Source organism: Oncorhynchus nerka, unplaced genomic scaffold (genome assembly GCF_034236695.1).
Source record: "Oncorhynchus nerka isolate Pitt River unplaced genomic scaffold, Oner_Uvic_2.0 unplaced_scaffold_993, whole genome shotgun sequence".
Lineage (NCBI taxonomy): Eukaryota > Metazoa > Chordata > Actinopteri > Salmoniformes > Salmonidae > Oncorhynchus > Oncorhynchus nerka.
Window position 1 is genome coordinate 86,261 of NW_027040299.1, and position 24,886 is coordinate 111,146.

General features: G+C 49.1%; 1 protein-coding gene across 9 annotated transcripts in view; it reads right to left on the reverse strand.

The window, feature by feature from the left end:
* LOC135570290 (broad substrate specificity ATP-binding cassette transporter ABCG2-like) overlaps positions 1 to 24,886 on the reverse strand; it is a 68,153-nt gene that overhangs the window by 34,181 nt on the left and 9,086 nt on the right. For all 9 annotated transcript variants that reach the window (XM_065016407.1, XM_065016406.1, XM_065016403.1 and 6 more), the window contains 4 exons: positions 11,958 to 12,017; positions 7,584 to 7,701; positions 6,527 to 6,682; positions 6,169 to 6,326 (listed from right to left, as the gene is read on the reverse strand). In XM_065016407.1, coding sequence (XP_064872479.1) covers positions 6,169 to 6,326; positions 6,527 to 6,682; positions 7,584 to 7,701; positions 11,958 to 12,017 — 492 coding nt within the window. The remainder of the gene's footprint in view (positions 1 to 6,168; positions 6,327 to 6,526; positions 6,683 to 7,583; positions 7,702 to 11,957; positions 12,018 to 24,886) is intronic.

The window sequence follows — 24,886 nt, forward strand, 5'->3', positions numbered from 1 at the left end:
TAGGTTGATGATGTGGTCTGTCTGTCTGTACCTATGCAGTAGGTTGACGATGTGGTCTGTCTGTATGTCTGTACCTATGCAGTAGGTTGATGATGTGGTCTGTCTGTACAGTAGGTTGATGATGTGGTCTGTCTGTACCTATGCAGTAGGTTGATGATGTGGTCTGTCTGTACAGTAGGTTGATGATGTGGTCTGTCTGTACCTATGCAGTAGGTTGACGATGTGGTCTGTCTGTACCTATGCAGTAGGTTGATGATGTGGTCTGTCTGTACCTATGCAGTAGGTTGATGATGTGGTCTGCCTGTACCTATGCAGTAGGTTGATGATGTGGTCTGTCTGTACAGTAGGTTGATGATGTGGTCTGTCTGTACCTATGCAGTAGGTTGATGATGTGGTCTGTCTGTATCTATGCAGTAGGTTGATGATGTGGCCTGTCTGTACCTATGCAGTAGGTTGATGATGTGGCCTGTCTGTACCTATGCAGTAGGTTGACGATGTGGTCTGTCTGTACCTATGCAGTAGGTTGATGATGTGGTCTGTCTGTACAGTAGGTTGATGATGTGGTCTGTCTGTACCTATGCAGTAGGTTGATGATGTGGTCTGTCTGTACCTATGAAGTAGGTTGATGATGTGGTCTGTCTGTACCTATGAGGTAGGTTGATGATGTGGTCTGTCTGTCTGTACCTATGCAGTAGGTTGACGATGTGGTCTGTCTGTATGTCTGGACCTATGCAGTAGGTTGATGATGTGGTCTGTCTGGACCTATGCAGTAGGTTGATGATGTGGTCTGTCTGTACCTATGCAGTAGGTTGATGATGTGGTCTGTCCGTCTGTACCTATGCAGTAGGTTGATGATGTGGTCTGTCTGTACCTATGCAGTAGGTTGATGATGTGGTCTGTCTGTATCTATGCAGTAGGTTGATGATGTGGTCTGTCTGTCTGTACCTATGCAGTAGGTTGATGATGTGGTCTGTCTGTACCTATGCAGTAGGTTGATGATGTGGTCTGTCTGTACCTATGCAGTAGGTTGACGATGTGGTCTGTCTCTCTGTACCTATGCAGTAGGTTGACGATGTGGTCTGTCTGTACCTATGCAGTAGGTTGATGATGTGGTCTGTCTCTCTGTACCTATGCAGTAGGTTGACGATGTGGTCCGTCTGTACCTATGCAGTAGGTTGACGATGTGGTCTGTCTGTACCTATGCAGTAGGTTGATGATGTGGTATGTCTGTCTGTACAGTAGGTTGATGATGTGGTCTGTCTGTACCTATGCAGTAGGTTGACGATGTGGTCTGTCTGTACCTATGCAGTAGGTTGATGATGTGGTCTGTCTGTACCTATGCAGTAGGTTGATGATGTGGTCTGTCTGTACATATGCAGTAGGTTGACGATGTGGTCTGTCTGTATCTATGCAGTAGGTTGACGATGTGGTCTGTCTGTATCTATGCAGTAGGTTGACGATGTGGTCTGTCTGTATCTATGCAGTAGGTTGACGATGTGGTCTGTCTGTACCTATGCAGTAGGTTGACGATGTGGTCTGTCTGTCTGCATCTATGCAGTAGGTTGATGTGGTCCGTCTGTACCTATGCAGTAGGTTGATGATGTGGTCTGTCTGTACCTATGCAGTAGGTTGACGATGTGGTCTGTCTGTACCTATGCAGTAGGTTGACGATGTTGTCTGTCTGTACAGTAGGTTGACGATGTGGTCTGTCTGTACCTATGCAGTAGGTTGACGATGTGGTCTGTCTGTACCTATGCAGTAGGTTGATGTGGTCTGTCTGTCTGTACCTATGCAGTAGGTTGATGTGGTCTGTCTGTACCTATGCAGTAGGTTGATGATGTGGTCTGTCTGTACCTATGCAGTAGGTTGATGATGTGGTCTGTCTGTACCTATGCAGTAGGTTGATGATGTGGTCTGTCTGTACCTATGCAGTAGGTTGATGTGGTCTGTCTGTACCTATGCAGTAGGTTGACGTGCTCTCACCACTGGTGTCCCCCAGGGCTCTGTTCTAGGCCCTCTCCTATTCTCGCTATACACCAAGTCACTTGGCTCTGTCATAACCTCACATGGTCTCTCCTATCATTGCTATGCAGACGACACACAATTAATCTTCTCCTTTCCCCATTCTGATGATCAGGTGGCGAATCGCATCTCTGCATGTCTGGCAGACATATCAGTGTGGATGACGGATCACCACCTCAAGCTGAACCTCGGCAAGACGGAGCTGCTCTTCCTCCCGGGGAAGGACTGCCCGTTCCATGATCTCGCCATCACGGTTGACAACTCCATTGTGTCCTCCTCCCAGAGCGCTAAGAACCTTGGCGTGATCCTGGACAACACCCTGTCGTTCTCAACTAACATCAAGGCGGTGGCCCGTTCCTGTAGGTTCATGCTCTACAACATCCGCAGAGTACGACCCTGCCTCACACAGGAAGCGGCGCAGGTCCTAATCCAGGCACTCGTCATCTCCCGTCTGGATTACTGCAACTCGCTGTTGGCTGGGCTCCCTGCCTGTGCCATTAAACCCCTACAACTCATCCAGAACGCCGCAGCCCGTCTGGTGTTCAACCTTCCAAAGTTCTCTCACGTCACCCCGCTCCTCCGCTCTCTCCACTGGCTTCCAGTTGAAGCTCGCATCCGCTACAAGACCATGGTGCTTGCCTACGGAGCTGTGAGGGGAACGGCACCTCAGTACCTCCAGGCTCTGATCAGGCCCTACACCCAAACAAGGGCACTGCGTTCATCCACCTCTGGCCTGCTCGCCTCCCTACCACTGAGGAAGTACAGTTCCCGCTCAGCCCAGTCAAAATTGTTCGCTGCTCTGGCCCCCCAATGGTGGAACAAACTCCCTCACGACGCCAGGACAGCGGAGTCAATCACCACCTTCCGGAGACACCTGAAACCCCACCTCTTTAAGGAATACCTAGGATAGGATAAAGTAATCCCTCTCACCCCCCTTAAAAGATTTAGATGCACTATTGTAAAGTGGCTGTTCCACTGGATGTCATAAGGTGAATGCACCAATTTGTAAGTCGCTCTGGATAAGAGCGTCTGCTAAATGACTTAAATGTAATGTAAATGTTATGTGGTCTGTCTGTACCTATGCAGTAGGTTGATGATGTGGTCTGTCTGTACCTATGCAGTAGGTTGACGATGTGGTCTGTCTGTACCTATGCAGTAGGTTGATGATGTGGTCTGTCTGTACAGTGGGTTGATGATGTGGTCTGTCTGTACCTATGCAGTAGGTTGATGATGTGGTCTGTCTGTACCTATGCAGTAGGTTGATGATGTGGTCTGTCTGTACCTATGCAGTAGGTTGATGATGTGGTCTGTCTGTACCTATGCAGTAGGTTGATGATGTGGTCTGTCTGTACCTATGCAGTAGGTTGACGATGTGGTCTGTCTGTACAGTAGGTTGATGATGTGGTCTGTCTGTACAGTAGGTTGATGATGTGGTCTTTCTGTACAGTAGGTTGATGATGTGGTCTGTCTGTACCTATGCAGTAGGTTGATGATGTGGTCTGTCTGTACCTATGCAGTAGGTTGATGATGTGGTCTCTCTGTACCTATGCAGTAGGTTGATGATGTGGTCTGTCTGTACAGTAGGTTGACGATGTGGTCTGTCTGTACCTATGCAGTAGGTTGATGATGTGGTCTGTCTGTACAGTAGGTTGATGATGTGGTCTGTCTGTACCTATGCAGTAGGTTGATGATGTGGTCTGTCTGTACAGTAGGTTGACGATGTGGTCTGTCTGTACAGTAGGTTGATGATGTGGTCTGTCTGTACAGTAGGTTGATGATGTGGTCTGTCTGTACAGTAGGTTGATGATGTGGTCTTTCTGTACAGTAGGTTGACGATGTGGTCTGTCTGTACAGTAGGTTGATGATGTGGTCTTTCTGTACAGTAGGTTGACGATGTGGTCTGTCTGTACCTATGCAGTAGGTTGATGTTGTCTGTCTGTACCTATGCAGTAGGTAGATGATGTGGTCTGTCTGTACCTATGCAGTAGGTTGATGATGTGGTCTGTCTGTACCTATGCAGTAGGTTGATGTGGCCTGTCTGTACCTATGCAGTAGGTTGATGATGTGGTCTGTCTGTACCTATGCAGTAGGTTGATGTGGTCTGTCTGTACCTATGCAGTAGGTTGATGATGTGGTCTGTCTGTACCTATGCAGTAGGTTGATGATGTGGTATGTCTGTACCTATGCAGTAGGTTGATGATGTGGTCTGTCTGTACCTATGCAGTAGGTTGATGATGTGGTCTGTCTGTACCTATGCAGTAGGTTGATGATGTGGTCTGTCTGTCCGTCTGTACCTATGCAGTAGGTTGATGTGGTCTGTCTGTCTGTACCTATGCAGTAGGTTGATGTGGTCTGTCTGTACCTATGCAGTAGGTTGATGATGTGGTCTGTCTGTCTGTACCTATGCAGTAGGTTGATGTGGTCTGTCTGTACCTATGCAGTAGGTTGATGATGTGGTCTGTCTGCCTGTACCTATGCAGTAGGTTGATGTGGTCTGTTTGTACCTATGCAGTAGGTTGATGATGTGGTCTGTCTGTCTGTACCTATGCAGTAGGTTGATGTGGTCTGTCTGTACCTATGCAGTAGGTTGATGTGGTCTGTCTGTCTGTACCTATGCAGTAGGTTGATGTGGTCTGTCTGTACCTATGCAGTAGGTTGATGTGGTCTGTCTGTACCTATGCAGTAGGTTGATGATGTGGTCTGTCTGTACCTATGCAGTAGGTTGATGATGTGGTCTGTCTGTACCTATGCAGTAGGTTGATGATGTGGTCTGTCTGTACCTATGCAGTAGGTTGATGATGTGGTCTGTCTGTACCTATGCAGTAGGTTGATGTGGTCTGTCTGTACCTATGCAGTAGGTTGACGTGGTCTGTCTGTACAGTAGGTTGATGATGTGGTCTGTCTGTACCTATGCAGTAGGTTGATGTGGTCTGTCTGTACCTATGCAGTAGGTTGATGATGTGGTCTGTCTGTACCTATGCAGTAGGTTGATGATGTGGTCCGTCTGTACCTATGCAGTAGGTTGATGATGTGGTCCGTCTGTACCTATGCAGTAGGTTGATGATGTGGTCCGTCTGTACCTATGCAGTAGGTTGATGTGGTCTGTCTGTCTGTACCTATGCAGTAGGTTGATGTGGTCTGTCTGTCTGTACCTATGCAGTAGGTTGATGTGGTCTGTCTGTACCTATGCAGTAGGTTGATGATGTGGTCTGTCTGTCTGTACCTATGCAGTAGGTTGATGATGTGGTCTGTCTGTCTGTACCTATGCAGTAGGTTGATGTGGTCTGTCTGTACCTATGCAGTAGGTTGATGATGTGGTCTGTCTGCCTGTACCTATGCAGTAGGTTGATGTGGTCTGTTTGTACCTATGCAGTAGGTTGATGATGTGGTCTGTCCGTCTGTACCTATGCAGTAGGTTGATGATGTGGTCTGTCTGTACCTATGCAGTAGGTTGATGATGTGGTCTGTCTGTCTGTACCTATGCAGTAGGTTGATGTGGTCTGTCTGTACCTATGCAGTAGGTTGATGTGGTCTGTCTGTCTGTACCTATGCAGTAGGTTGATGTGGTCTGTCTGTACCTATGCAGTAGGTTGATGATGTGGTCTGTCTGTACCTATGCAGTAGGTTGATGATGTGGTCTGTCTGTACCTATGCAGTAGGTTGATGATGTGGTCTGTCTGTACCTATGCAGTAGGTTGATGTGGTCTGTCTGTACCTATGCAGTAGGTTGACGTGGTCTGTCTGTACAGTAGGTTGATGATGTGGTCTGTCTGTACCTATGCAGTAGGTTGATGTGGTCTGTCTGTACCTATGCAGTAGGTTGATGATGTGGTCTGTCTGTACCTATGCAGTAGGTTGATGATGTGGTCCGTCTGTACCTATGCAGTAGGTTGATGATGTGGTCCGTCTGTACCTATGCAGTAGGTTGATGATGTGGTCTGTCTGTACCTATGCAGTAGGTTGATGATGTGGTCTGTCTGTATCTATGCAGTAGGTTGATGATGTGGTCTGTCTGTACAGTAGGTTGACGATGTGGTCTGTCTGTACCTATGCAGTAGGTTGATGATGTGGTCTGTCTGTACAGTAGGTTGATGATGTGGTCTGTCTGTACCTATGCAGTAGGTTGATGATGTGGTCCGTCTGTACCTATGCAGTAGGTTGATGATGTGGTTAGCAGTGTTCGAGTCCAGACCAGTGGTGGGTTCATCCAGGAACAGAAGACGAGGAGAAGTAATGAGCTCCATACCGATGCTGCACCTCTTCCTCTCTCCCCCAGACACACCACGCAGGAACTCTGTTCCTATCTACACAGAGAGAGAGAGACAGAGAGAGACACAGAGAGAGAGAGACACAGAGAGAGAGAGACACACAGAAAGAGAGACAGAGAAAGAGAGAGAGAGTGAGTGTGTGTTTGGTGAGTAACTTTCTCCAGAACATGACCCTCCTAAAGCCTTTAGTTCAACAGGCTAACCAGACCAGACCTCTGCAGGTGTGTATAGCTGACCTTGGTGTGGGCACAGTCCTGTAGACCCAGATCCTCTATGATGCTGTCCACTCTCTGCTGTTTGTCAGCTGTAGAATAATGTCTACGGTCTAGTCTCAGGTTCACACTGAACAACAAGTTCTCTCTCACTGACAGGGTTCCCATCAATATATCATCCTAGAGGGGAGAGAGAGAGGTAGAGGTAGAGAGAGGTAGAGAGAGGTAGAGAGAGGTAGAGAGAGGTAGAGAGAGGTAGAGGTAGAGAGAGGTATAGGTAGAAAGAGAGAGAGGTATAGGTAGAAAGAGAGAGAGAGAGAGGTATAGGTAGGAAGAGAGGTGTATAGGTAGAGAGAGAGAGAGGTGTATAGGTAGAAAGAGAGGTAGAGAGAGAGAGAGAGGTGTATAGGTAGAGAGAGAGAGAGGTGTATAGGTAGAGAGAGAGAGAGGTGTATAGGTAGAAAGAGAGGTAGAGAGAGAGAGGTAGAGAGAGAGAGAGAGAGAGAGAGAGGTAGAGAGAGAGGAGAGAGAGGTAGAGAGTAGAGAGAGAGAGGTAGAGAGAGAGGTAGAGAGAGAGGTAGAGAGAGAGGTAGAGAGGTAGAGAGGTAGAGAGGTAGAGAGAGGTAGAGAGGTAGAGAGGTAGAAAGAGGTAGAGAGAGAGGTGTATAGGTAGAAAGAGGTAGAGAGAGAGGTGTATAGGTAGAGAGAGAGGTGTATAGGTAGAGAGAGAGGTATAGGTAGAAAGAGAGAAAGAGAGGTAGAGAGAGAGAGAGAGAGACAGGTAGACAGACAGACAGACAGACAGACAGACAGACAGACAGACAGACAGACAGAGCATTTTGTTACGTTGGATATTCAAATCAGATATTATATTGGATATAAAAATTATTGATCTGATATTATATTGGTTATAAAAATGATTGATCTGATATTATATTGGTTATAAAAATGATTGATCTGATATTATATTGGTTATTGGTGATGCCATGTCTCATCATCAGGTCATCATTTTAACCAGTCTGTCAACACCATAGTGAAGGTTTTTAGAAAAGGTAGACAACACACACACACCCTTCCTCACCTGCACCACATAGGCAGATATGAGTCGGAGGTCAGAGTCCACCATCTTCCCATCGATCAGAACCTGACCAAACTTCAACCCTGCTGGGTCCTTACGACCTGCTATCACATCCAGGAGACTAGGGAGAGAGGAGAGGAGAGGTGTAGATTTGGCCGGGTTGGAGCGAGTGGTCGCATCCGCACTTCGGTCCGCAGGTAGTATAACTTTTCATTACATTTCATTACATTTCATTATAGTACAACGGTTTGATTTGTCTAATCTTAGCAATTTCTTCTTAGCTAGCTACATAGCCGTCTTTGTATCAGAGATAATTGCGTAATTATCGTATTTCGTCGTCCTAACGTAGTCTACACTGCTATCTGCCCAGCAGCTAGCCAGCTAGCCAGCTAGCAAACGTCCACCGAATAGCAGCACTGTAAAAACTATTACACTCAACTGAACGACTTGATTAGTGTAGTGTTAGCTAGCTACATAGTTGTCTTTGCTGTCTTCGTATCCAAGATAATTGTGTAGTTTAGAGTGTGTAGTCTTAGAGTGATTATCTTAATTTACCGAGGTTAGCTAGCCAGCTATTTGTCGTCCTTAACGTAGGGACACTGCTAGCTAGCCAACAGCTAGCCAACGTCTACCGAATAGAACTCACTCAACAACCCGGTCGCATTCCGCTTCGCTCCACAGGTAGTATCACATTTTCATTTCATTTCATTACAGTACAACGGTTTGATTTGTTTGATCGTAGCTAGCTACATAGCTAGCTACATAGCCGTCTTTGTATCAAAGATAATTGTGTAGTCTAGAGCGATTTTCTAGGTTAGCTAGCCAGCTATTGTCGTTCTTTTAACGCAACTTAACGTAATCAACACTGCTAGCTAGCCAGCTAGCCCCCGAATAGCAGCACTGTAGAAACTATCACACTCAACGGAACGACTTGATTAGTGTAGTGTCAACAACGCAGCCACTGCCAGCTAGCCTACAAAGTCAACAACGCAGCCACTGCCAGCTAGCCTACTTCAGCAGTACTGTATCATTTTAATCATTTTAGTCAATAAGATTCTTGCTACGTAAGCTTAACTTTCTGAACATTCGAGACGTGTAGTCCACTTGTCATTCCAATCTCCTTTGCATTAGCGTAGCCTCTTCTGTAGCCTGTCAACTATGTGTCTGTCTATCCCTGTTCTCTCCTCTCTGCACAGACCATACAAACGCTCCACACCGCGTGGCCGCGGCCACCCTAATCTGGTGGTCCCAGCGCGCACGACCCACGTGGAGTTCCAGGTCTCCGGTAGCCTCTGGAACTGCCGATCTGCGGCCAACAAGGCAGAGTTCATCCCACACTGCCCCTACTTGGATGGTATCGCGCCGTCCCAACCTTCGCTCTCTCTCCCCCGCTACTCTCTCCTCTTCCATCCTATCATCTCTTCCCTCTGCTCAAACCTTCTCCAACCCATCTCCTGATTCTGCCTCCTCAACCCTCCTCTCCTCCCTTTCTGCATCCTTTGACTCTCTATGTCCCCTATCCTCCAGGCCGGCTCGGTCCTCCCCTCCCGCTCCGTGGCTCGACGACTCATTGCGAGCTCACAGAACAGGGCTCCGGGCAGCCGAGCGGAAATGGAGGAAAACTCGCCTCCCTGCGGACCTGGCATCCTTTCACTCCCTCCTCTCTACATTTTCCTCTTCTGTCTCTGCTGCTAAAGCCACTTTCTACCACTCTAAATTCTAAGCATCTGCCTCTAACCCTAGGAAGCTCTTTGCCACCTTCTCCTCCCTCCTGAATCCTCCTCCCCCTCCCCCTCCTCCCTCTCTGCAGATGACTTCGTCAACCATTTTGAAAAGAAGGTCGACGACATCCGATCCTCGTTTGCTAAGTCAAACGACACCGCTGGTTCTGCTCACACTGCCCTACCCTGTGCTCTGACCTCTTTCTCCCCTCTCTCTCCAGATGAAATCTCGCGTCTTGTGACGGCCGGCCGCCCAACAACCTGCCCGCTTGACCCTATCCCCTCCTCTCTTCTCCAGACCATTTCCGGAGACCTTCTCCCTTACCTCACCTCGCTCATCAACTCATCCCTGACCGCTGGCTACGTCCCTTCCGTCTTCAAGAGAGCGAGAGTTGCACCCCTTCTGAAAAAACCTACACTCGATCCTTCCGATGTCAACAACTACAGACCAGTATCCCTTCTTTCTTTTCTCTCCAAAACTCTTGAACCGGCCGTCCTTGGCCAGCTCTCCCGCTATCTCTCTCAGAATGACCTTCTTGATCCAAATCAGTCAGGATTCAAGACTAGTCATTCAACTGAGACTGCTCTTCTCTGTATCACGGATGCGCTCCGCACTGCTAAAGCTAACTCTCTCTCCTCTGCTCTCATCCTTCTAGACCTATCGGCTGCCTTCGATACTGTGAACCATCAGATCCTCCTCTCCACCCTCTCCGAGTTGGGCATCTCCGGCGCGGCCCACGCTTGGATTGCGTCCTACCTGACAGGTCGCTCCTACCAGGTGGCGTGGCGAGAATCTGTCTCCTCACCACGCGCTCTCACCACTGGCGTCCCCCAGGGCTCTGTTCTAGGCCCTCTCCTATTCTCGCTATACACCAAGTCACTTGGCTCTGTCATAACCTCACATGGTCTCTCCTATCATTGCTATGCAGACGACACACAATTAATCTTCTCCTTTCCCCCTTCTGATGACCAGGTGGCGAATCGCATCTCTGCATGTCTGGCAGACATATCAGTGTGGATGACGGATCACCACCTCAAGCTGAACCTCGGCAAGACGGAGCTGCTCTTCCTCCCGGGGAAGGACTGCCCGTTCCATGATCTCGCCATCACGGTTGACAACTCCATTGTGTCCTCCTCCCAGAGCGCTAAGAACCTTGGCGTGATCCTGGACAACACCCTGTCGTTCTCAAATAACATCAAGGCGGTGGCCCGTTCCTGTAGGTTCATGCTCTACAACATCCGCAGAGTACGACCCTGCCTCACACAGGAAGCGGCGCAGGTCCTAATCCAGGCACTTGTCATCTCTCGTCTGGATTACTGCTACTCGCTGTTGGCTGGGCTCCCTGCCTGTGCCATTAAACCCCTACAACTCATCCAGAACGCCGCAGCCCGTCTGGTGTTCAACCTTCCCAAGTTCTCTCACGTCACCCCGCTCCTCCGCTCTCTCCACTGGCTTCCAGTTGAAGCTCGCATCCGCTACAAGACAATGGTGCTTGCCTACGGAGCTGTGAGGGGAACGGCACCTCAGTACCTCCAGGCTCTGATCAGGCCCTACACCCAAACAAGGGCACTGCGTTCATCCACCTCTGGCCTGCTCGCCTCCCTACCACTGAGGAAGTACAGTTCCCGCTTAGCCCAGTCAAAACTGTTCGCTGCTCTGGCCCCCCAATGGTGGAACAAACTCCCTCACGACGCCAGGACAGCGGAGTCAATCACCACCTTCCGGAGACACCTGAAACCCCACCTCTTTAAGGAATACCTAGGATAGGATAAAGTAATCCTTCTCAAACCCCCCTTAAAAGATTTAGATGCACTATTGTAAAGTGGCTGTTCCACTAAGTCGCTCTGGATAAGAGCGTCTGCTAAATGACTTAAATGTAAATGTAAATGGATGTCATAAGGTGAACGCACCAATTTGTAAGTCGCTCTGGATAAGAGCGTCTGCTAAATGACTTAAATGTAATGTAAATGAGAGGAGAGGATAAGAGAAGAGGACAATAGAGGACAAGAGGAGAGGATCAGAGGAGAGGATAAGAGGAGAGGATAAGAGGAGAGGATAAGAGGAGAGGACAAGAGGAGAGGACAAGAGGAGAGGATAAGAGGAGAGGACAACAGGAGAGGATAAGAGGAGAGGATAAGAGGAGAGGATAAGAGGAGAGGACAAGAGGAGAGGACAAGAGGAGAGGATAAGACGATAAGAGGATAAGAGGATAAGAGGATAAGAGGAGAAGAGGATAAGAGAAGAGGATAAGAGGATAAGAGGAGAGGATAAGAGGAGAGGATAAGAGGAGAGGACAAGAGGAGAGGGTAAGAGGAGAGGGTAAGAGGAGAGGGTAAGAGGATAAGAGAAGAGGACAAGAGGATAAGACGAGAGGATAAGAGAAGAGGATAAGAGGAGAGGATAAGAGGAGAGGATAAGAGGAGAGGATAAGAGGAGAGGACAAGAGAGGATAAGAGGAGAGGAGAGGATAAGAGGAGAGGAGAGGAGAGGATAAGAGGAGAGGAGAGGAGAGGATAAGAGGAGAGGACAAGAGAGGATAAGACGAGAGGATAAGAGAAGAGGATAAGAGGAGAGGACAAGAGAAGAGGATAAGAGGAGAGGATAAGAGAAGAGGATAAGAGAGGAGAGGAGAGGGTGTGTGTGTATGTGACTTACGATGTTTTTCCACTTCCTGTTGGCCCCATGATGGCGTTCATCCCTGGTCTCATGATGCCGCTGGAAAAGCCCATCAGAAATGAACATGACACAGAACCAACCAATCAGAAATTACCATGACATAGAACAACCAATCAAAAGTGACCATGATATAAAATGACCAATCAAGAGCAACTACCATTACAAAAGCATAACCAATGACTTGTGCTCAGGAACTTGTTAGCCTACAGAGATGAAGCCTGGGTGTTAAGCACTGAGAGAGAGCATAGTGAGGTCTAGGAAGAAGTATAGTGTGTTGTGAACTACTGGACTACAGCCGAGGTGTTAAGCACTGAGAGAGAGCATAGTGAGGTCTAGGAAGAAGTATAGTGTGTTGTGAACTACTGGACTACAGCCGAGGTGTTAAGCACTGAGAGAGAGCACAGTGAGGTCTAGGAAGAAGTATAGTGTGTTGTGAACTACTGGACTACAGCCGAGGTGTTAAGCACTGAGAGAGAGCACAGTGAGGTCTAGGAAGAAGTATAGTGTCACTACATCATCACTACATCCAGTCACTACATCATCACCACATCCAGTCACTACAACATCACTACAACATCACCACATCCAGTCACTACAACATCACTACAACATCACCACATCCAGTCACTACATCCAGTCACTGCAACATCACTACATCCAGTCACTGCAACATCACTACATCCAGTCACTGCAACATCACTACATCCAGTCACTACATCATCACCACATCCAGTCACTACAACATCACTACAACATCACTACAACATCACTACATCCAGTCACTACAACATCACTACATCCAGTCACTACAACATCAATTCATCCAGTCACTACATCATCACTACATCCAGTCACTACAACATCACTACAACATCACCACATCATCACTACATCCAGTCACTACATCATCACTACATCCAGTCACTACAACATCACTACACCCAGTCACTACATCCAGTCACTACAACATCACTACATCCAGTCACTACATCATCACTACATCCAGTCACTACAACATCACCACATCCAGTCACTACATCATCACTACATCCAGTCACTACAACATCACTACAACATCACTACATCATCACTACATCACCACATCCAGTCACTACAACATCACTACATCCAGTCACTACAACATCACTACATCCAGTCACTACAACATCACTACATCCAGTCACTACAACATCACTACATCCAGTCACTACATCATCACTACATCATCACCACATCCAGTCACTACAACATCACTACATCATCACTACATCCAGTCACTACAACATCAATACAACATCACTACATCATCACTACATCCAGTCACTACAACATCACTACAACATCACTACATCCAGTCACTACATCATCACTACATCCAGTCACTATAACATCACTACATCATCACTACATCCAGTCACTACAACATCACTACATCCAGTCACTACATCATCACCACATCCAGTCACTACATCATCACTACATCCAGTCACTACAACATCACTACATCCAGTCACTGCAACATCACTACATCCAGTCACTACATCATCACTACATCCAGTCACTACAACATCACTACATCCAGTCACTAGAACATCACTACATCATCACCACATCCAGTCACTACATCATCACTACATCCAGTCACTACATCATCACCACATCCAGTCACTACATCATCACTACATCCAGTCACTACAACATCACTACATCCAGTCACTGCAACATCACTACACATCACTACATCATCACCACATCCAGTCACTACATCATCACTACATCCAGTCACTAGAACATCACTACATCATCACCACATCCAGTCACTACATCATCACTACATCCAGTCACTACAACATCACTACATCCAGTCACTGCAACATCACTACATCCAGTCACTGCAACATCACTACATCCAGTCACTACATCATCACCACATCCAGTCACTACAACATCACTACATCCAGTCACTACAACATCACTACATCATCACCACATCCAGTCACTACATCATCACTACATCCAGTCACTACAACATCACTACATCCAGTCACTACAACATCACTACATCCAGTCACTGCAACATCACTACATCCAGTCACTACATCATCACCACATCCAGTCACTACACCATCACTACATCCAGTCACTACAACATCAATTCATCCAGTCACTACATCATCACTACATCCAGTCACTACAACATCACTACATCATCACTACATCCAGTCACTACATCCAGTCACTACAACATCACTACATCCAGTCACTACAACATCACTACATCCAGTCACTACATCATCACTACATCCAGTCACTACATCATCACCACATCCAGTCACTACAACATCAATACATCCAGTCACTACATCATCACTACATCCAGTCACTACAACATCACTACAACATCACTACATCCAGTCACTACATCATCACTACAACATCACTACATCCAGTCACTACATCATCACTACATCCAGTCACTACAACATTACTACATCATCACTACATCCAGTCACTACATCCAGTCACTACAACATCACTACATCCAGTCACCACATCCAGTCACTACATCCAGTCACTACATCCAGTCACTATAACATCTCTACATCATCACTACAACATCACTACATCACTACATCCAGTCACTACAACATCACTACAACATCACTACATCCAGTCACTACATCATCACCACATCCAGTCACTACAACATCACTACATCCAGTCACTGCAACATCACTACATCCAGTCACTACATCATCACCACATCCAGTCACTACAACATCACTACATCCAGTCACTAGAACATCACTACATCATCACCACATCCAGTCACTACATCATCACTACATCCAGTCACTAGAACATCACTACATCATCACCACATCCAGTCACTACATCATCACTACATCCAGTCACTAAAACATCACTACATCCAGTCACTGCAACATCACTACATCCAGTCACTGCAACATCACTACATCCAGTCACTACAACATCACTACATCATCACCACATACAGTCACTACATCATCACTACATCCAGTCACTAAAACATCACTACATCCAGTCACTGCAACATCACTACATCCAGTCACTGCAACATCACTACATCCAGTCACTACAACATCACTACATCATCACCACATACAGTCACTACATCATCACTACATCCAGTCACTACAACATCACTACATCCAGTCACTGCAACATCACTACATCCAGTCACTGCAACATCACTACATCCAGTCACTACATCATCACCACATCCAGTCACTACAACATCACTACATCATCACTACACCCAGTCACTACAACATCAATACATCCAGTCACTACATCATCACTACATCCAGTCACTACAACATCACTACAACATCACCACATCCAGTCACTACATCCAGTCACTACATCATCACTACATCATCACCACATCCAGTCACTACAACATCACTACATCCAGTCACTACATCATCACTACAACATCACTACATCATCACCACATCCAGTAACTACATCATCACTACATCCAGTCACTACAACATCACTACATCCAGTCACTACAACATCACTACATCCAGTCACTACATCATCACTACATCCAGTCACTACAACATCACCACATCCAGTCACTACATCACTACATCCAGTCACTACAACATCACTACAACATCACTACAACATCACTACATCCAGTCACTACAACATCACTACATCCAGTCACTACATCATCACTACATCCAGTCACTACATCATCACTACATCCAGTCACTACAACATCACTACATCATCACCACATCCAGTCACTACATCATCACTACATCCAGTCACTACAACATCACTATAACATCACTACATCATCACTACATCACTACATCCAGTCACTACAACATCACTACATCCAGTCACTACAACATCACTACATCCAGTCACTACAACATCACTATAACATCACTACATCCAGTCACTACAACATCACTACATCCAGTCACTACATCATCACTACATCCAGTCACTACAACATCACCACATCCAGTCACTACAACATCACTACATCCAGTCACTACATCCAGTCACTACAACATCACTACATCCTGTCACTACATCCAGTCACTGCAACATCACTACATCCAGTCACTACAACATCACTACAACATCAATACAACATCAATACAACATCACCACATCCAGTCACTACAACATCACTACATCCAGTCACTAGAACATCACTACAACATCACCACATCCAGTCACTACAACATCACCACATCCAGTCACTAGAACATCACTACATCCAGTCACTACATCCAGTCACTACATCATCACTACATCCAGTCACTACATCCAGTCACTAGAACATCACCACATCCAGTCACTAGAACATCACTACATCCAGTCACTACAACATCACTACAACATCACTACATCATCACTACATCCAGTCACTATAACATCACTACATCCAGTCACTACAACATCACTACAACATCACTACATCCAGTCACTATAACATCACTACATCATCACTACAACATCACTACAACATCACTACATCCAGTCACTACAACATCACTACATCCAGTCACTACAACATCAATACATCCAGTCACTACAACATCACTACAACATCACTACATCCAGTCACTACAACATCACTACATCCAGTCACTATAACATCACTACATCCAGTCACTACAACATCACTACAACATCACTACATCCAGTCACTATAACATCACTACATCATCAATACAACATCACAACATCCAGTCACTACAACATCACTACATCCAGTCACTACATCATCACTACAACATCACTACATCCAGTCACTACATCATCACTACATCATCACTACAACATCAACATCCAGTCACTACAACATCACTACATCATCACTACATCCAGTCACTACAACATCACTACATCCAGTCACTACAACATCACTACATCCAGTCACTACAACATCACTACATCCAGTCACTACAACATCACTACATCCAGTCACTACAACATCACTACATCCAGTCACTACAACATCACTACATCATCACTACAACATCACTACATCCAGTCACTACATCCAGTCACGACAACATCACTACATCCAGTCACTACAACATCAATACATCCAGTCACTACAACATCACTACTACCAGTCACTACAACATCACTACATCATCACTACAACATCACTACATCATCACTACAACATCACTACATCCAGTCACTACAACATCACTACATCATCACTACAACATCACTACAACATCCAGTCACTACAACATCACTACAACATCACTACATCATCACTACATCATCACTACATCCAGTCACTACAACATCACTACATCCAGTCACTACATCATCACTACAACATCACTACATCCAGTCACTACAACATCACTACTACCAGTCACTACCACATCACTACATCCAGTCACTACAACATCACTACAACATCAATACATCCAGTCACTACAACATCACTACATCCAGTCACGACAACATCACTACAACATCACTACATCCAGTCACTACAACATCACTACATCCAGTCACTACAACATCACTACATCCAGTCACTACAACATCACTACATCCAGTCACTACAACATCACTACGACCAGTCACTACAACATCACTACATCATCACTACATCATCACTACAACATCACCACAACATCACTACATCCAGTCACTACAACATCACTACATCCAGTCACTACATCATCACCACATCCAGTCACTACATCATCACTACATCCAGTCACTACAACATCACCACATCCAGTCACTACATCCAGTCACTACAACATCACCACATCCAGTCACTACAACATCACTACATCCAGTCACTACAACATCACTACATCCAGTCACTGCAACACCACTACATCCAGTCACTACAACGTCACTACATCCAGTCACTACAACATCACTACAACATCACCACATCCAGTCACTACAACATCACTACATCATCACTACATCCAGTCACTACATCCAGTCACTACAACATCACTACATCCAGTCACTACAACATCACTACATCCAGTCACTACAACATCACTACATCCAGTCACTACAACATCACTACATCCAGTCACTACAACATCACTACAACCAGTCACTACAACATCACTACAACATCACTACATCCAGTCACTACAACGTCACTACATCCAGTCACTACAACGTCACTACATCCAGTCACTACAACGTCACTACATCCAGTCACTACAACATCACTACATCCAGTCACTACAACATCACTACAACATCACTACATCCAGTCACTACAACATCACTACATCCAGTCACTACAACATCACTACACCCAGTCACTACAACATCACTACAACATCACTACATCCAGTCACTACAACATCACTACATCCAGTCACTACAACATCACTACATCCAGTCACTACAACATCAATACATCCAGACACTACAACATCACTACATCCAGTCACTACAACATCAATACATCCAGTCACTACAACATCACTAGAACATCAATACATCCCTACAACTCATCCAGAACGCCGCAGCCCGTCTGGTGTTCAACCTTCCCAAGTTCTCTCACGTCACCCCGCTCCTCCGCTCTCTCCACTGGCTTCCAGTTGAAGCTCGCATCCGCTACAAGACCATGGTGCTTGCCTACGGAGCTGTGAGGGGAACGGCACCTCAGTACCTCCAGGCTCTGATCAGGCCCTACACCCAAACAAGGGCACTGCGTTCATCCACCTCTGGCCTGCTCGCCTCCCTACCACTGAGGATGTACAGTTCCCACTCAGCCCAGTCAAAACTGTTCGCTGCTCTGGCCCCCCAATGGTGGAACAAACTCCCTCACGACGCCAGGACAGCGGAGTCAATCACCACCTTCCGGAGACACCTGAAACCCCACCTCTTTAAGGAATACCTAGGATAGGATAAAGTAATCCCTCTCACCCCCCTTAAAAGATTTAGATGCACTACTGTTCCACTGGATGTCATAAGGTGAATGCACCAATTTGTAAGTCGCTCTGGATAAGAGCGTCCGCTAAATGACTTAAATGTAAATGTAAATGTACATCCAGTCACTACATCCAGTCACTACAACATCACTACAACATCACTACATCCACTCAATACAACATCACTACAACCAGTCACTAGAACATCACTACATCATCACTACAACATCACTACATCCAGTCACTACAACATCACTACATCCAGTCACTACAACATCACTACATCCAGTCACAACAACATCACTACAACATCAATACATCCAGTCACTACTCAGCCAGTCATCAATTCGACCAGTCATGACAAAGGTACTGGCATCCTTCCTAACTCAGTTGCTGGGAAGGAAGGAAATCGCTCAGTGATTTCACCATGAGGCCAATGGCGACATTAAAACTGTTATCGCTAAACTGTGGACACTAACCACTGATCTAGGACCTGAAGATACTAACCACTGATCTAGGACCTGAAGACACTGTGGATACTAACCACTGATCTAGGACCTGTAGATACTAACCACTGATCTAGGACCTGAAGACACTGTGGATACTAACCACTGATCTAGGACCTGTAGATACTGTAGATACTAACCACTGATCTAGGACCTGTAGATACTAACCACTGATCTAGGACCTGTAGATACTAACCACTGATCTAGGACCTGTAGACACTAACCACTGATCTAGGACCTGAAGATACTAACCACTGATCTAGGACCTGAAGACACTGTGGATACTAACCACTGATCTAGGACCTGTACATACTAACCACTGATCTAGGTCCTGTAGACACTGTAGATACTAACCACTGATCTAGGACCTGAAGACACTGTAGATACTAACCACTGATCTAGGACCTGAAGACACTAACCACTGATCTAGGACCTGTAGATACTGTGGATACTAACCATAACCACTGATCTAGGACCTGAAGACACTGTGGATACTAACCACTGATCTAGGACCTGTAGATACTGTAGATACCAACCACTGATCCAGGACCTGAAGACACTAACCACTGATCTAGGACCTGAAGACACTGTGGATACTAACCACTGATCTAGGACCTGTAGATACTAACCACTGATCTAGGACCTGTAGATACTATATGATGATATGTAGATACTGATGTCTCACCCCCCCCACACCCCTACCTGATGTCTCCCCCCCCACCCCTACCTGATGTCTCCCCCACACCCCTACCTGATGTCTCACCCCCCACACCCTACCTGATGTCTCACCCCCACACCCTACCTGATGTCTCACACCCCCACATCCCTATCCCCTACCTGATGTCTCACCCCCACACCCCTACCTGATGTCTCCCCCCCACACCCCTACCTGATGTCTCAACTCCCCACACCCCTACCTGATGTCAACTCCCACACAACCCTACCTGATGTCTCACCCCCCACACCCCTACCTGATGTCTCCCCCACACCCCTACCTGATGGCATCCCCCCACCCCTACCTGATGTCTCACCCCCCACCCCTACCTGATGTCTCCCCCCACCCCTACCTGATGTCTCCCCCCACACCCCTACCTGATGTCTCACCCCACACCCCTACCTGATGTCTCACCCCCCACACCCTACCTGATGTCTCCCCCCCACACCCCTACCTGATGTCTCACCCAAGACACACCCCTACCTGATGTCACCCCACCACTGATGATGGACCCACACACACCACCTGATGTCTCCCCCACCCCTACCTGATGTCTCACCCCCACACCCCTACCTGATGTCAACCCCCCACCCCTACCTGATCTCCCCCCACACCCTACCTGAACTGCAACATCCCCCCACCTGATGTCTCTCACCCCCACACCCCTACCTGATGTACTCCCCCACACCCCTACCTGATGTCTCTCACCCCCCACACCCCTACCTGATGTCTCTCCCCACACCCCTACCTGATGTCTCTCCCCCACACCCCAACCTGATGTCTCCCCCCACACCCCTACCTGTCTCTCCAACACACCTACCTGATGTCTCTCCCCCACACCCCTACCTGTCTCTCCCCCCACACCTACCTGATGTCTCTCCCCCACACCCCTACCTGATGTCTCTCCCCCACACCCCTACCTGATGTCTCTCCCCCACACCCCAACCTGATGTCTCCCCCACACCCATACCTGATGTCCCCCCCCACACCCCTACCTGTCTCCCCCACACCTACCTGATGTCTCTCCCCCCACACCCCTAGTCTGTCTCTCCAGTCCCCCACACCTACCTGATGTCTCTCCCCCACACCCCTACCTGATGTCTCTCCCCCCACACCCCTACCTGATGTCCCCCACACCCCTACCTGATGTCTCTCCCCCCACACCCCAACCTGATGTCTCCCCCCACCCATACCTGATGTCCCCCCACACCCCTACCTGATGTCTCACCCCCACACCCCTACCTGATGTCAACCCCCCCCACCCCTACCTGATGTCAACCCCCCACCCCTACCTGATGTCTCCCCCACACACCTACCTGATGTCTCCCCCACCCCTACCTGATGTCTCTCCCCCACACCCCTACCTGATGTCAACCCCCCACAGTCCTACCTGATGTCTCTCACCCCCACACTCCTACCTGATGTCTCACCCCCCACACCCTACCTGATGAACAACCCCACACCCCTACCTGATGTCTCTCCCCCACACCCCTACCTGATGTCACTCCCCCCACACCCCTACCTGATGTCTCTCTCCCCCAACACCCCAACCTGATGTCTCCCCCCACCCATACCTGATGTCCCCCATCACCCCTACCTGTCACCCCCACACCTACCTGATGTCTCTCCCCCCAACACCACCACACATCCCCACACCTGACCTGATGTCACCCCCAACCTGATGTCTCACCCCCCACACCCCTACCTGATGTCACTACCCCACTCCTACCTGATGTCTCTCACCCCCACACACCCTACCTGATGTCTCACCCCCACACCCTACCTGATGTCTCTCACCCCCAACACCCCTACCTGATGTCTCTCCCCCACCCCTACCTGATGTCTCTCCCCCACACCCCTACCTGATGTCACTACCCCACACCCCAACCTGATGTCTCCCCCACCCATACCTGATGTCCCCCCACACCCCTACCTGTCTCCCCCACACCTACCTGATGTCTCTCCCCCCACCCCTACCTGATCTCTCCCCAACACACCTACCTGATGTCACCCCCACACCTACCTGATGTCTCCCCCCACACCCCTACCTGATGTCTCACCCCCACACCCCTACCTGATGTCTCTCACCCCCACACCCCTACCTGATGTCTCTCCCCCCACACCCCAACCTGATGTCTCTCAACCCCCCACACCCCTACCTGATGTCTCTCAACCCCCACACCCCTACCTGATGTCTACAACTCAACCCCCCACACCTACCTGATGTCCCCCCACACCCCTACCTGATGTCTCTCACCCCCCACACCCCTACCTGATGTCTCTCCCCACCCCACACCCCTACCTGATGTCTCTCCCCCACACCCCTACCTCACTACCCCACACCTACCTGATGTCCCCCCCACACCCCTACCTGATGTCTCTCAACCCCCCACACCTACCTGATGTCCCCCCACACCCCTACCTGATGTCTCTCACCCCCCACACACCTACCTGATGTCCCCCCCACACCCCTACCTGATGTCTCTCCCCCACCCCTACCTGATGTCTCTCCCCCCCACACCCCTACCTGATGTCTCACCCCCCACACCTACCTGATGTCTCTCACCCCCACACCTACCTGATGTCCCCCCACCCCTACCTGATGTCTCACCCCCACACCCCTACCTGATGTCTCACCCCCCACACCCTACCTGATGTCTCACTCCCCCCACACCCCTACCTGATGTCTCCCACCCCCCACACCCCTACCTGATGTCTCTCACCCCCCACCCTACCTGATGTCTCTCCCCTACCTGATGTCTCTCCCCCCCACACCCCTACCTGATGTCTCTCCCCCACACCCCTACCTGATGTCTCCCCCACCCCCTACCTGATGTCTCTCCCCCCACCCCTACCTGATGTCCCCCCCACCCCTACCTGATGTCCCCCCACACCCCTACCTGATGTCTCCCCCACACCCCTACCTGATGTCTCTCCCCCCACCCCTACCTGATGTCTCTCAACCCATCCTACACACCTACCTGATGTCTACCCCCACACCCCTACCTGATGTCTCCCTCCCCACACCCCTACCTGATGTCTCACCCCCCCACACCCCTACCTGATGTCCCCCACCCCTACCTGATGTCTCCCCCCACACCTACCTGATGTCTCCCCCACACCCCTACCTGATGTCTCAACCCCCACACCTACCTGATGTGTCTCCCCACACCCCTACCTGATGTCTCTCACCCCACACCTACCTGATGTCTCCCCCACACCCCTACCTGATGTCTCATCCCCACCCCTACCTGATGTCTCCCCCCACACCCCTACCTGATGTCTCACCCCCCCACACCCCTACCTGATGTCTCTCCCCCCACCCCTACCTGATGTCTCACCCCCCCACCCCTACCTGATGTCTCTCCCCCACACCCCAACCTGATGTCTCCCTCACACCCCTACCCACACCCCTACCTGATGTCTCACCCCCCACACCCCTACCTGATGTCTCTCCCCCCACCCCTACCTGATGTCAACCTCACACCCTACCTGATGTCTCCCCCCACACCCCTACCTGATGTCTCCCCAACCCTACCTGATGTCACACCCCCACCCCTACCTGATGTCAACCCCCCACCCCTACCTGATGTCTCCCACACCCCTACCTGATGTCTCTACACCCTACCTGATGTCCCCCCACCCCTACCTGATGTCTCCTCAATACACCCCTACCTGATGTCTCTCCCCCACACCCCTACCTGATGTCTCCCCACACCCCAACCTGATGTCTCCCCCCACCCCTACCTGATGTCTACCCCCCCCCCCTACCTGATGTCTCTCCCCCCACACCCCTACCTGATGTCTCTCCCCCCCACCCCTACCTGATGTCTCTCAACCCCCCACCCCTACCTGATGTCTCCCCCCACACCCCTACCTGATGTCTCTCCCCACACCCCAACCTGATGTCTCCCCCCACCCCTACCTGATGTCTCTCCCCCCACACCCCTACCTGATGTCTCTCCCCCCACCCCTACCTGATGTCTCACCCCCCACACCCCTACCTGATGTCTCTCCCCCCACACCCCTACCTGATGTCTCTCCCCCCCCTACCTGATGTCTCCCCCACACCCCTACCTGATGTCTCTCCCCACACCCCTACCTGATGTCTCCCCCCACACCCCTACCTGATGTCCCCCCACACCCCTACCTGATGTCTCCCTCCACCCCCCTGTCTACAACATCCCCCACACCTACCATGTCTCCCACACCTACCCATGTCACTAGAACATCCCTGATGTCTCCCCAACACACCTACCTCCATGTCTCCCCCCCACACCCCTACCTGATGTCTCCCCCCACACCCCTACCTGATGTCCCCCCCACACCCCTACCTGATGTCTCCCCCCACACCCCTACCTGATGTCCCCCACACCCCCCCTACGAACCACCCCTACCTGTCTCCCCCCACCCCTACCCCCCCCACACCCCTACCTGATGTCACCCCCCAGTCACACCCCTACCTGATGTCACCCCCCACACCTACCTGATGTCCCCCCACACCCCTACCTGATGTCTCACCCCTACCTGATGTCCCCCCCCACTGATGTCCTACCCTACCTGATGTCTCATCCCCCCCCCCTACCTGATCTCCATCCCCCCACACCCCTACCTGATGTCTCTCACCCCCACACCCCTACCTGATGTCTCTCCCCCCACACCCCCTACCTGACACCCCTACCTGATGTCTCCCCCACCCCTACCTGATGTCCCCCACACCCCTACCTG